A 14,895-nucleotide genomic window follows, 5' to 3' on the forward strand; every position below is an offset into this window, starting at 1 on the left:
AAAGACATGTTGCCAAAGGAATTCAATGTAAAAAGATAGTTAAGTAAATAAAAGACAACCTTATTTTCATTTGTACATTCTTTGTAAGTGACCTCAGCCCAGAAGCAGCAACCTTATTTTGCTCATTAATAATATTCCCTGCTAAGCTCTTTTTAGCATATTAACCTGATGAATATTAACCACAAAATCTGAGTGTAACACTTTCTTTGGATTTTAAATGTGATATTTCAAAGTAAAGGATTGATCCAGCTCTGACTAAAGTCAATAGGATTTTTGCAGTTGACTTCAGCAGGAACAGGTCCAAGTCCAAAGTAAAATATAAGATGTGAACAACCTATTTAATAAAAGTAAGATTGAGCCTAAAATCTCTGCTTAAATGTTATATGAAATGGTGCCAAATTGGATTTCAGCAAGCATTTCCATTTGTCCCATTTCATTTTGTGTCTTTATTCTGGGTGAAGGAGGATCATTCCTCTTTGGAAACAAAAAGTTCTCTTTCTGATAATCATCTTACTTCTATGCTCACTTTTTCAGCCTCAAAAATCCTAAAGCACTTTACAAATTTAGCAAACTGATGCACAACCTATGCAGGGAGAAGAGTTCATCCACCTCTGAAATTCAGCCATCGCTGGCATGTAACTGTTTAACTGCCCACAGCAACATTTTGGGACAGAAAATGAAAATGAAGATTATCTTTTCCAGCTGAAGTGCATAGAGAGGCAGAATACAATTATCAAACTTCAAATTTGTCCAGGACACCAGGGTTAACACCCTTACTCTTATACACCCTCTTTCAGAAAAGCACCAAAGCACTTGCTTTAATCCGATTGATTTTATTTTTCCTGATTAGAGAGGCTTTCCTGAATTGGGGATTTAATGGCCACTCATGATCAGGACCTGGACTTTACTTCTCATCTCAAAGACGACACCTCCACTAGTGTCTTTTCAGGCTGTGTAAGTGAATTGGGTCAGTACTGACTCAAAAGGAAGAGTGCCACCTATTTATCACCAATACCTTTTCCTGCAGCATGTAGGTTTCTTTAGAACTCCCCCAGGCCTCACTGCTTTGCTTTTGTCCTCTCAACTCACAGCACAAGGTAGTATGGCTTCAGGCTATTTTATTACTCTTGTGAACAAAGAAAAAAATGTGTATAACAAATATTAAAATATTCAAGTAACTGACTAAAATGGAGGCCTGGATGTCTCAGGACATTGCTAATGGGATATGAAACTATTCACTAGTAGGTTACTGGTTTGAATCCAGCTCAGCTTGGTAGAAACCAGAAGTCACTATGATCTGACACTGTTCAGTGGCTTGTGTGAAACGAACATGTTTATATTTTAATGTATTTATGAAGTTCTCTGGCACGTATTGCTAAAGTAGCTGGCTGTGTTAGTTCAGTTTCTCTTGGACAGCTCTCATCATTAAAAAAAATTACCACAATTGGTATTGATTAGCGCCACCCTCTGCCCCCTTTTTGGCAATCTCAGTAGAGAGGTTTACGAAATAATGAAAATGGAGACAAAACTACACTATCTTTCTTCACTATCTTTCTTACAGGTTGTTCCTCTAGGTCAGGACTGAGGAACTTTGTGGGAATTTGCACTGCTCCTATTTGTGCTTTCATCTCCAGGACTATAAGACTAATTTGAGCACCAAACTCACTTATATTTTTAAAGGAAGGTTAAGAAAAGAAACAGACAACCCTTTAAACATTAAAATTTTTCTTCCCAGTTGCTTGCTCACTTTCTTTTTAATTTCCACCTTTTTTCATTTAGGCAAGGCGATATGTTTACTGTGCTAATTCTCCTTTTCATTTGGAAAGCACAGAGGGACAGATTTTGAGAAGTTTTCAGCTCCCAGCTGCTTCCACTTGTAACAACAGGAGCTACTGAGTGCGGAGCACTTTTGAAAATCTGGATACTTTGTTTAGTTGCTTAAGGAAGAGTGTGGTCTGTTGTGAATTTGGCCCCAAATTCCATACTATCTTAACCAAAAAAACCAGCTATTCTTATAAAAGACTGGGCCGGATCAAGTCCGTTCATGGAAAAACCCAAAGGAGAGAGCAAAGCTCTGTGTGGTTGTGAAGCCTTGCTCTTGGAAAGGTTGAGGAAGGCTTTGCAAAATGTACAGGCTACAGTTCCTACCAAAATCTGCTGGGAAAAGAACTCCCTTCTGCATGCAGCCAGGAGTCATGGTGGATGGGTGCATGGCCCTTCTTTCCAAAGATTGGAGTTCCAGGAGATGAACCAGGCCAATGCTAGCAAACACACATCAAAAATAATAAATACATAGGGGAAAAAATGAAGTCCCATGCTCCTTTATGTAGCTCAAAGTGGTATAATGTAATTTTCCGGCATGGTAAGTACTAATTGAGAAATCACAGCTGCATAGATCACTTAATTAATTTTTCATACATATTTCTTTCAGTATTTATACTGTATACAGGATTAATTAAAACTTGGGGGCGCTGTGCAACTAAAATTGTTGTGACAACTGACCTGCAGGCGCTTGATGAGCCTAGCAAAGTACATGGCTATGGAGGTTGCACCATATTCCAGTGGATGCTTAGAGTGGCAGCTTTTAGAAAGCCAATATTTGCCAAGAGACTCCACACAGTTATTTTGCACTGGTTATTTTGCATTCTAATTACAGCGGAAGAACTGTGCTATCAGCAGATGGACAAATGCTGACCTTTTAATGGTAAGCACTGTACTTACCACTTGGCATTGATCAGCAATTTAGGTGCTGAACTTCTACAGCCGTTCAATTCTCCCCCTTTCTCCAGCACAGAATAAGGGATTGAATTTAGCTTGACTGTTACATGTGTTCAGGCTTATAGGAATGTTATCAGGTTGGAGCATCATTGAACATGGTCACTAAGACCCTTGCAATGCCCTATCCTGAGGCATGAGTTATTTCCGATCCACTGATTTGGGCAGCGTGTAAGAGATTTCTTCTCCTTGCACTGAGTCAAGGTATTACCTCCTGCAGGTTTCATGACCCTTGTGAGAGAGCGGGAAAGGAGGATAAGGAAAGACCAAGGATATGGATTAACTGTAGACAGGAGTCAGGCCATTCTGTAAGCAGCTATGCTCCTTCTTTCTGTTTATGGCTGAGTGGGAGATGATCTGCTTTGGGAATACATTAGCTGTCTGCACTACCATTTTTTGCAATCTACGTAGCTTAGAAGGCCAGGGATAATTTCTGCTAGATAGAGACTTCTGACAAACATGTGTTGCAACAGTTCTTTTTCAGATGTATGAGGTGTAATGAGATAGACTAGTAAAGTTAGGAACTTTGGGTAGTTTAGGGTTTATCTAAATCAAGGGATGTAGATTGTGAAACCTAATTTTGCATTTGTTTGACTAATGTGCTGTCGTGTATTTCAAAGCAATTACTCATACCTCATGCATAAAGTTTATACAAATTGTGATTAGAAATATTGAGAAATGACTTCTATCTGCCTAACTGGAGCACTTTGCTGTTCATTATGTTTGCAGTACAGAGAAATGTAAAAATAGGAATTGTTATTCCTGGTCACTGTGAGTAGCAAAAACATCTTTTGGCTGATTCTCCTCTGTTACACTGGGGTAAATGAGGAATAACTGTTGAAATCAGTGGAAATACATTAGTGTAAAGCTGATGAAAGTGAAGGGAGATTCAAACCCATAGTTATCAGACTGAACTTCAGACAGTTCCCACAACATTTAAAGTTTGTCGGAAACACATGATAACTTCCTCAAATTACATGCCTACCTAATCTAAATGACTGGCATCTTGACATCTTTGATTGATACCCTTTGGTTCTGTTTCCAGTTGTTGGAGACGTCCTTTCATAAAATGTTAACAGTAGTTTGAAATGTTAAAACTGTGTGTATTCTCAATGAGTCGCTCTTATTGTATACTTAGTGAAATGGCTGGACATCTTTGAGTAGCAGAGGTGCTTAAAACAAACCTATGAGAGTCTTGTTCCTAGTGGAAATTCCATAAGACTCCATTAAAATTCTTCTAACGGTTCCTACTGGCTTCTCCTGGTTGGAACCATGAATCAGTAGCCTCAGGAATCACTATACCAATACATATGTTGCTCAGTATAAAACCTGACTTAACAGTAGTACCAATAGTAGCCAGATGAACAGTTTCACCTGCAAATTCTACTTTTTTACCATAGGCAAATGCTTGTCACTGCAACTGCATTTATTGAGGGGACAAGATCCCAATATGACACTGCCTTGGTGATACCTGACCCAAACAGTAGCACAACTGTTGCCATTTTATGGATTAGACTCTCCATAGGATCTCCACAGCCTATTGTCTTTATTAACAGTTTGACTAATCCTAATGTCCTTACATAAACAAAACTCCCATCTTCTGCAAAGACTATAGGACTGGGCATCAGCTTTGTTACACTGATGCAAAATAGCAAACAGTGTGATGGAATGAGTAGAGGTAGCTGCAAACTCTCCCCAGACTCTTTATTACCATTGGAAAATGCACAAATGTCAGTTTCCAACCCCATATCAGATGTCTGTAGAATTTCAAGGAAATTTACCAAAATGAGTAAATATCTGGCATATCTTGCAAGATGGAGTGGAGCCATATGTCTTTCAAAATGTGTTAAAAACAAAGAAAAGTGGCAAAACTGAGGAGAAAATGAATCTAACAGACTTGTCCATTCTGTGTTTCCTGCCTCATAGGCCACCAAACCTTGATCTGAAAAGCAAGTCCTCTCCTCTTGTGAATACGATCAATTGAGCTTTATTGCTGAATCCAAGAAAAACTAAGTAAGAGATATTTAGTTGTTCTAGCTGCAGAACAATGTGGTCCAACTGTGTCCTGCCTTTATTCAGTTAGAAATGTTGCCCAATCTGACAGTGAAACAAAAGTCTGGCAAAGTTTTGTATGGCTTGTAAACACCAACTTATATACAAACAATAGCAGCCAAACATAAATAGACAATCAACAAAGCAGGAAGATTGAAGAGATCAGTTTGTAAAATGAGAAGGAATGTTCAGATTTTCTTCTTCAGGCATTCTTCTCACTCCCTGGTTATCAAAGGCCAGTACACACCGGTACCTCAAGCAGACCTGTTTCAACATGTTGTGTCTTCCTTTCTACAAAGAATGGGTCCTCACGCAAGCATTCCAAATCCAGAAACAAATTTGAAAAAAATTGCTACAACATGTTGACTGATTTCTTGCCAACACAGCTACCGAGAAGCTTCTTGATCCATTCTTGCATGGAGAAAATTAGAGGGGTAAAATATGTATCTTCTGTAATTAAAAATTTAAACCAGTCCATGCCCTGAGTGCTTGCTTTCCTTGAGGTGCGGGGGAGGGAAAGTACCTTTGTTCTGCATTTACTCCTGGGTGTCAGCAAAGCATTCCCTAGCTCTAGAGGTATTAAGTTTTGTTCTCAGAATAATGATACTACAGTATACCAGGATTTAACCATGCACGGATTACTTTAAAATGCTCAAGTTTGAACCAAAGAAAGAGACAACACTGTATTTTTTTTAAAAAACCCATAAATATGAATTCATATTTTTTCATCAAGAAAAGGGAAAAACTGTTTGTAGCAGCAGGTGAGCCAGGGTGTGGTAGAGAAACTAATAAATTAACAGTGAAGCTATATATATATATATATATATATATATATATTCTAGCTATTTCAAACCATAGAAGCATGACAGCTGTGAAAAAGGAGTGCCGCAGGGAATTCTTTTAGAGTTTGATTTTTTTTAAAATATGTTTGACATGGAAAATGTTTTAATACAAATAAAGCAACTGGTATTGAACTTAAAAAGTGGAGGGAGGGGGAGAGAGATTACTGTGTGGAACGGGAATGAATAATTCATGATATTTAAAGAAAGAATGCCTCCAAAATGTTCTGCAAGACAGTCCATGCTGATAGCTTGAATGGTTATTTTCCCCCCCATTTAAAGCATCATTAATTCAACATCTTTGTGGGGTTTTTTTAAATCTGGTAAGATATTTACCAAAGAAACATTATTTAACTTAGATTAGGATATTCTTTATTCAGATAGTTTAGTTTAGATATCAAGGAGATAGGCAGAATTATTTAAACATAAAGAGACAGTCTTGTACTATCAGAAAATAATTTAGTTGTTGTTTAAAAAAAACACTGCAAACTAAAATCAACCTCATGGAAGGGGGAAAAATAAGATCAGATATTTTGAACATTACTCCATAGGATACCAGCACAATATAGTGTTAGTGAATGCATTGTAGCAGAGCTCCATATGCAATCAGAAGCCAATTGTTACTGGACTGTGTACAAGCACATACTGTGCTCAATGGTCTGATGAGGTATTATGGATATGATGCAAAGAGACCTTGTGGATTAGAAACTCACAATTTGTTAAAAAGTGAAAACAACTTAACATTTACACTGAGCTGGCTGAGTACAGTAGCACTTCAGGTGGTAAACAATTCCAACGAATCCAATGACTTTGTGACGGCTTCAGGTATTAATGTATATTTGAAAAAAAAAAAAGCCCTTGGAATTTCCTCACTATATTATTCTGGATGCCTTTCCTTTGTGTCTTCATTATTATATTCTACTTTCAATGTAAAAAAAAGTTGAAAATAATGTGATTATTATAAATATAAAAAATGTTCAGAGGAGCAGCCTATTAAAATATAGCCTAGAGAGAGTACATAACACTGACTTTAAATAAGGAGCCAGAGCCAAAGTGATACTCCATTAAATCATGGTTATAGTGTAATTTATCCATCACTGTATTAATTTTTATATTACAGGTTCCACAGTTCCACTGCTAAACTATTTTCTTTGCCAGCATTCCTTCATCCTTTACATTGACTAAGCATGGTTTCAGAGTAGCAGCCGTGTTAGTCTGTATTCGCAAAAAGAACGAGGAGTCCTTGTGGCTCCTTAGAGACTAACACATTCAACTAAGCATGTTAATGTTACTGTATGACAGGGATCATTGCAGTGTCTTGAAGTGGGAATTCCTATAGACTGTTATGATACGCAAAGTTGCAGCGCTCATTTCAGATAGACAACATATCTTATTTTTCAGCATATTAATCATAATTGAAATGAACAATTATTTAAGTTATCTAAGGATGCTGAGTTCCTTAAGCTCTCAGAAATGGAGGGTAATCAGCACCTTCCTGTGTTGAGATCTAAAATGCTATGTAGAAATTAAGTTTTTGTGCTGTTCACAAGCTGTGAAGTTTTCATATAATCTTTTCAATAAAAAAATCTGCTATGATTAAAATACCTTTCATATGGGCATCTCAAAGCACTTTACCAATACCGGTTAATCCTCACAGCAGCCCTTTGAAATGAGGAGGAATTGCCACCCTCATTTTAGAGATGAGAAAACTTAGGTCACAGAGAAGTTCCAGAACTTGTCACGCATTGAGTAAATGACAGAGCAGGGAACAGAACACAAAAACTGTAAGGCCTGATCCCCAGAGGTTCTGTACAACTGCATCTGCCATTATCTTTAGAGGGTACTCAGTAGATCTCAGGATTGGGCCCTAGCTCCAAGATCTAGACCATATTATATAATTCAATCAGTATTTTTGAAAGTCATTAAACTTTATCATAAGTACGGATATGTTTTATGATATGTAATAGAGTGTACATGCTTGAATTGCACATTTACTCCTTTTAATAAAAAACATGAGCGTCACATTTATGTTTTGCCAGTTTGCCTACCAGCTATCTGGTAACAAAAAGTTCCAAGGTAGCACTGCAAGTCTGTGCCCAGCTAAACCTTTTGTTTTTGCAGATGTTTGGGCTTAGAGGAGTGTTGTAGGGCTTAGAGCAGCGTTGTGGAGCACAGGCAATGCGAGGTCCATGTTTGCACTTGCCTGCTGCTATTCTCTGCTCATTGTCTAAACCTGTATGCATTGTTCTCCTCGACAGGTGATAACTACCCTGTGCAGTTCATTCCATCAACAATGGCAGCTGCTGCTGCTTCTGGACTCAGCCCTTTACAGCTCCAGGTATGTGCCAGAACAAAAAAATGTGGGACAGAAGCCAACACTTTAGAAGAAAACTGCTAACCACTAACCAGCTGTATGCTAAATAATAGTCTGAATGTTAAATAATTTTTTAAGCATAGCCCAGAAGAATTAACACCTTATATACTTACCACACTGAAAATATAACAGAATGCTGTGAAAGAAAGACAACATTATGACTTTGTACTGTGTGTTGTATGTCAACTGAATGAATAATTTTTTTTAATTATATGACCAGTTGTCAGGAGATATGTTCAGAGATCTTTTCCAACTTTATTTTCCTCTGATTCTCTCCCTCTAAGTACGCTACATGAGCTATAGCTGGGGCATTGTGTATGTCAGAAAAATATGCTTTGTTGTTTCTTTTTACTTTTTCTTTCAGTTGCTTTTTCTCTCAAACAGTATGGTGACAACTGTTTCATAAATTGCTAACTCTCAGCTTCCGTAGTTATGTAATCTCAACCTTTCCATGCATTAAGCTGCTCAGATGCTGGGGCAGTGAGGGTTCTGGGTTTGGTCCCTGGCTAGGTCATTTATTTGTTTTCACCATATATGGAAGTAAATGTCATGTGAAAATGATTTGCACACCAAATTATTAGCCTTTAAAAACAGGAACAAAGAGAAGCCAGGCAATTATAGACAAGTCAGCCTAACTTGGATACCTGGAAAGATACTGGAACAATTTATTAAACAATCACCTAAGAGTATGATCACTTGATAAATGATCGCCAACATGGATATGTCAAGAACAAATCATGCCGAACCAACCCAAAAGGATAGAGAGGAAGTGGTAGACATGATTTATCTTGATCTTAAGACAGTTTTTGACACAATTCCACATGACATTCTTATAAGCAAACTTGGGAAATGTGGTGTATATAAAGTGGGCGTACAGCTGTTTGAGAAACTCATCTCAAAGAGAAAAGGAGTACTTGTGGCACCTTAGAGACTAACCAATTTATTTGAGCATAAGCTTTCGTGAGCTACAGCTCACTTCATCGGATGCAATGAATCATCCAATGAAGTGAGCTGTAGCTCACGAAAGCTTATGCTCAAATAAATTGGTTAGTCTCTAAGGTGCCACAAGTACTCCTTTTCTTTTTGTGAATACAGACTAACACGGCTGTTACTCTGAAACCTGTCATCTCAAAGAGTAGTTATCAATGGTTCACTGTCAAATTGGGAGGATATATCTAGTAGTGTCCCACAGGGTACTGGCTTGGTACTATTCAATATTTTCACAAATGACTTTGAAAATGCAGAGTATGTTTATAAAATTAGCAGATGACACCAAGCTGAGCGGGGTTGGTAGCATTTTGGAGGACAGGATTAGAATTCAAAAGGACCTTGATAAATTGGAGACTTGGTCTGAAATCACCAAGGCAACATTCAGTAAAGACAAGGACTGTATTAGGAAGGAAAAATCAAATGCACAAGTACAAAATGTAGAATAACTGGTGTTTAGTGCAAGGAGAGTTTGTGTGAAACAAGTGCTTTTATTTTTAATTTTACATTCACAAACTAGAGCCTGCTCCTAGATACAGCAGGTAGCTCTCTGTTCTGACCAGCATTCAGAGCACTTCATTGCTATAAATGTAAACCTTTGAACTCTCCAGCCACATCACATAATAATAGCAGCTACTTCACACAGAAGGCCTGTGTTGTAACAATGGATTAATTGATTGCCAATTAACTCAAGGTAATTAAAACATTTGTAAAGGCTAGTGCAGATCCTCCTCATATACTTGTTCCAGATTACACACATTTGTGGCTTATCCTGTTCAAAAACTGTAATGAAGACAAGCCCAGTGTCTCACCGTCTACCCCATTATTTATACCTGTGCTAGCTGGGTGTGCAGGTCTGAACTCTACACGCCACCACAAGTGACCCACCTTCAGGGGCACAAGAGATCTCTCAGGTAACTAGGACCAATCCTATGGGCCAGACGTACACTAGCAAAAAAGGTTCACCGTGAACAGTTACACTGAAGTAAAGCTACACCTTGCCCTATATACACTACGTTTTTACAACCTTAGCTATCTCATTGTAAAATAAAATAAAAAAATAAAAAACTCTTTAAAACTCAGGTGTAGATGTAGCTATGGAGAGTTCTAAATATCATGGCGGAGACTTGGGACTGGTGTGTATTCAGTGGGGAGTCAGTACAGCGAGCAGAGCGCTGGACTGATGTGTTCATGGCAATCTGTGTTGCACAATTTCAAGGTGTTTATGTTCACCTTTTCAGCTTCAAGCATATGTGAATGAATCCACCCAAATCTGCCTTCTGCTGGGTAGTTTGCAAATACAGTACCACATACACATGTGGCAGGTATGCATAGTAGTTGTGTACCATTGCTGGTGAATCTGTACAACACATGCCTGTTGCTCTAATTAGTGAGAGTGATGAAACTTGCAAATCATTTCTCCTCACTGCTTCTTTTCATATCCTTATCTTAATCCCTCTTCTTTCTTGCCGCCTTGATTTTTTCTTTCTACTTTTTAAAAGTTTGCACTCATTTAATCAAAATCTCCTGTAGGCTCATGTGCAAGCTTTCACAGCAGTCCTGGCAGTCCTATTACTAGGAAATCTTGTATCAGCTTAGTTGACACACAACTCAGCTGTCCCAGCAGACCTGACTGCATTAAATCTTGTGCAAAGTCCCCCCCAAAAGAGGAAAAATGTTAGAGCATGTTCTTTATTGTTTAAAAATCTGCTTTCATTTTTGGGTATTTCTACAAAGCAGTTTATATGGTAAAGAAGGAAATGTCGCAACTCTATCAACAATTTCTGATAAACTGTTGATAGTAATGAAGCATTACAATTATGTTAGCTGGAGTTATTCCTAAACAAAGTGAGCTCCATAAAACCTATGGTTCATAACTTTTTCTCCTGATCTAGTTGTGTAATTTGTCCTTCAAAGTTTATCACTTATAACATTAATGAGCCTTGGCAAGTCTTAACTATGGTTGCAGCTGTGTTCTGGAAGCCTGAAGGTTTTATAATCAAGTAAAGAGAAAGAGTTTTAAAATTGTAAACAAATACACATTTGTCTATTTCTATTCTTCCTCTTTTATCTTTCTTCCTAATTGCAGACAAAGTAAATGACCTTTTGTTACACCGCTGGGTGCAGATCCAATGCACTGCTGAAGCATTGCACAGTGTGCCTCAGGGGCACAATATCAGTAGAGTGAAGGCCAAAGAATGCTATTTTTAGTTGAACAGTTCAGCAGATGGAGGCATGAATACTCATATATCTGAAGGTTGAGGGGTTTGAACCATTAATTTTGATAATGTATTTAACCCTGGGAACAATCAGAAACTGTAACTCTGAGGTTACAGTGCTTTTGACCTCTAGAGAACAGAGGGCACTCAGTACAGTAAACAATATATTACATTTCTACTTATACCAATTCTCTCACACATATAAATTTCAGAACACAGTTGACATTTGCTTTCCTCAGCTATTTTAGTGCTGGTCCTTAAAGTAAGTCAAGAAGAATGTGCAGGAAAGAGGCCAATGTAATGCGACAGTCATGTAAATATAGACTTTAAATAGCTAAGACGTTAAATGTGGCTGTTTATGAAGAAATATTATTCTCTTGAACTAGAGTCTTAGTGACTTATTATTTCAATGAAAAAGTTGTTTTAGTGGACTGCCTCTCTTTATGAAGTTTCCTCTATATGTTGTAACCTTAAAGCAATTTTTTATTGAGGCTAATGTGGTCAGATGGTCTTAGCATTGACAGAAGGTGATTTGGTCCCACTCTGTTACCACATCATGTAAAGTGATATACCTGCCTTATGTCTTCTTATTAAATGATGCATGCTCCTCTTCAGCAAATATAGCAGTTAAATATCACACAGCGTAAATATTTCTAATTAAAATATCTCCATGTGTCAGCATATTGGTAATGTATTATTTTAATCCATTTATTTTGTTTATGAAACAGTGACATATGTTTAGATTGTGAAATATATGAGCCTTAAAAATCTCTTTATTGAAGAAAATTAATTCCTACAATGCTGTCTCGGTAATGTGTTCACTCACCCAGTCAGTCACTGGCAGAGCTGCCACTCTTAATGTTGGCTAGACACACTTTAGCAGTTTTATCTGACATAACATTCTCGGATGTAGGCAATAATAATTTTTTCAAATGCAAAAACCATTGGATTTTCCTTTCTTTTTTAACCCAACGAAGAATGGGAATTGGGTAAACACGAAAGAGATTCAGTGAGACCAATCAAAATTAAAATCAGCCAGTTACCTTTTCAAAGGTAGACACTGTAATTTGTTTGTCAGCAGGTAGGTGTTTGGGTCAGCACTGTGAGTGAGTGACTGTCAGCGGGAATTCCTACAAGACAAGTAATTTCACTCAATGTATTACTGACAGATTGCTTACCTCTTCGAATCACTAGAGAAAACAAACTTAATATTGTTACAGGCAGAGCTTCTGTCTTCATTAGCCTCGTAGAATGATTTTATCTAGCACTCAAAGACTACTGAGCTCTGGGTGGGCATATATTAACAGAATGCTTCTTATTATGATACTGTGAGTAGTGGCCTAAATTAAGGGAATGGCAAATTTAGGTTTGTGGAAATAGTCATTTAAATATTTTTGTTGTGTTATTTTATTTCATAGAAATTGTGGGGCAAAAAGCTCAAAAAGAAAGAAAGAGAGGTTTTAATGCAGCTTTGAGAGAGCAAGCAAGCTCTTTAATACAAAAATAAAATTAAAAGCTTGCCAAGCCTGCAACAATTAGACAAATTTAATTAAAATTAAAAGAATATTTATACATGTTCTCTTCTTCTTTCTCAATGGGTGCGTGAGCACGTGTGTGTAATATCTCTGTTATCAAGTTTAATTATATCAATGGTAATGAAAGGGTATCAATGAAAATGATGTCAGTGAGTTGCTGTTTCACTTTCTCCTTGCACAGTTTGGGTTTTTTTGGGGCTGGATACTTAATCCCTTGACCCTGCTCCCTATGTTTTCTCTCATTCTTTCTGATCTCCAGCTTTAATTTCCATCTTTGGTGAGTTTGAATTTCTTTGCACCTTGGCAGTGTAGATTTCATCTCTTTATGAAGAAGAGCGCAGGAGGGGAGAATGAGATGTGGCACAGTATTAAGAGACTAAATGACAAATATTTAAATTCACTCATCATCAGGAAGCGCATATGTATAGAGTTTGGATATCAGACTGTTTACTGCAGCTCTTGTTTTAATGTGGATAGGTTGGATGAAAATTCAAACCCATGTGAACATGGAAGATTGAGTGTTTCAATCTGAACAGAAAGTTTATGCAGCCTAACAACTGGCTTCCTCTGATCACAAGCAAAAGTACTTTTAAAAGCTGTTTTTCAGTGGCTATTAAGACATATGCCAGCAGTGTGTATCCACTCCAAAGCCAGTCAGAAGAAGCAAATAAGCTACTGCTACACTGACCAATAGTCCCCTATAGACCAGTGCTATGATATTTCATGAGAGGGCTGGCACAATTTTAAAAACTTTATTTTAATTGTGATGTGTCTTTGGGGAGCATGCTAGCTATGAAACCCACTCAGAGCTGGCAGTTGCATCCCTCCAAGCTTTTTCGACATGTATATGGTATATACCTTTTGGGAATTGGCTGTGAAGTGTATTTCTGGAAGTTCATTACATTTCTGACAGCCTTATAGCAAACTTTTTAATGTGAACTATAGGTTACACGCAGAAAAGGATTTTCAGTACAAGGTTGTTCACATATCCAAATGGTTATCGTTTTTAATGTACTTATAGATCCATAAGTATGGAGAACAATGCAACAAAGGCAGTTCTGTGTGGAGATAGTAAATACAGTAGGGCACTGTACATGTACAGACATTCCTCTGCCATATCTCCATCCCCTTGCTGGCTAATTGTTAGAGTAGTAGTAATATGAATAACTCAGTTTTCCTCTGAAGTAAAAGTTATAAATATGGTAACATCTAGAAGAGGAAGTCATTTAAAAAAATGGAAAAAGACAGAAAAAATTTCTTAAAGTTTCATAGACTGGGAAGTTAAAATCATTTGTTTTCTTTGGGTGGTCTTTGAATAAACAAAGGAAGCATTTCCTACAAGTAGCCCAGTTTAGACAAAAACTAAAAGACAATTCATAGCTAAAAGAAAACAAGAAAATATTCTAGAAATCAGTTATCAGGGTCATTGGGGCAAGCCTCTTAAGATGATGAGATGTGAATATTTTTGTTCCTCCCATTCTGATGGTCTAAGATGTGGTGTATTTGTTTGGCGAGTAATGTTTTTAGAATCAGCATGGCTGAAAAATTAGATAACCATATTAACTGTACTAACTCTTGAGTTTATGTCTCACAAGAAGTATTGGAATCATCTGTCCATTCATAGACTCAGCTTGAAGGCTACATAAGCATTCCATACCGGATTCACAGAAGGTATGCATATAACTCAAAACAAAAAAAGTGTGCAGGAAGTCAAGGAAAAAACAAGCATGGCTAAGTGGCAACATTCAAAGAGTTATTCAAGACAAAAAGGAATCCTTCGCAAAACCAAAACCCCAATCCCAGTGACACAAATAGAATGGAGCAGAAACTGTGCTGACAGGTGTTATGTAATATGGAAATTAGGAGGGCTAACATCCATTTGAACTACAAATAGGCAGATGTAAAAACAAATAAAAAAGAAATTATTTAAGACTATTAGAAGCAGGAGTGTGAAATTGGTAGGGCTGTTGGACTTCCTGGGAGTAAAGGGATCACTTGGGAGAGAATTGGTAGGGCTGCTGGAGTTCCTGGGAATAAAGGGATCACTACAGGAGGATAAGGGTATTGTAGAGAAGCTAAATGATTTGTCCCATACACTTCAGGATGAAAGGAAG

General features: G+C 37.5%; 1 protein-coding gene across 32 annotated transcripts in view; it reads left to right on the forward strand.

The window, feature by feature from the left end:
* SOX6 (SRY-box transcription factor 6) overlaps positions 1-14,895 on the forward strand; it is a 445,473-nt gene that overhangs the window by 335,029 nt on the left and 95,549 nt on the right. For all 32 annotated transcript variants that reach the window (XM_073347430.2, XM_073347425.2, XM_073347409.2 and 29 more), the window contains one exon: positions 7,925-8,004. In XM_073347430.2, coding sequence (XP_073203531.2) covers positions 7,925-8,004 — 80 coding nt within the window. The remainder of the gene's footprint in view (positions 1-7,924; positions 8,005-14,895) is intronic.

Source organism: Lepidochelys kempii, chromosome 6, assembly GCF_965140285.1.
Source record: "Lepidochelys kempii isolate rLepKem1 chromosome 6, rLepKem1.hap1, whole genome shotgun sequence".
NCBI classification, from domain to species: Eukaryota; Metazoa; Chordata; order Testudines; family Cheloniidae; genus Lepidochelys; species Lepidochelys kempii.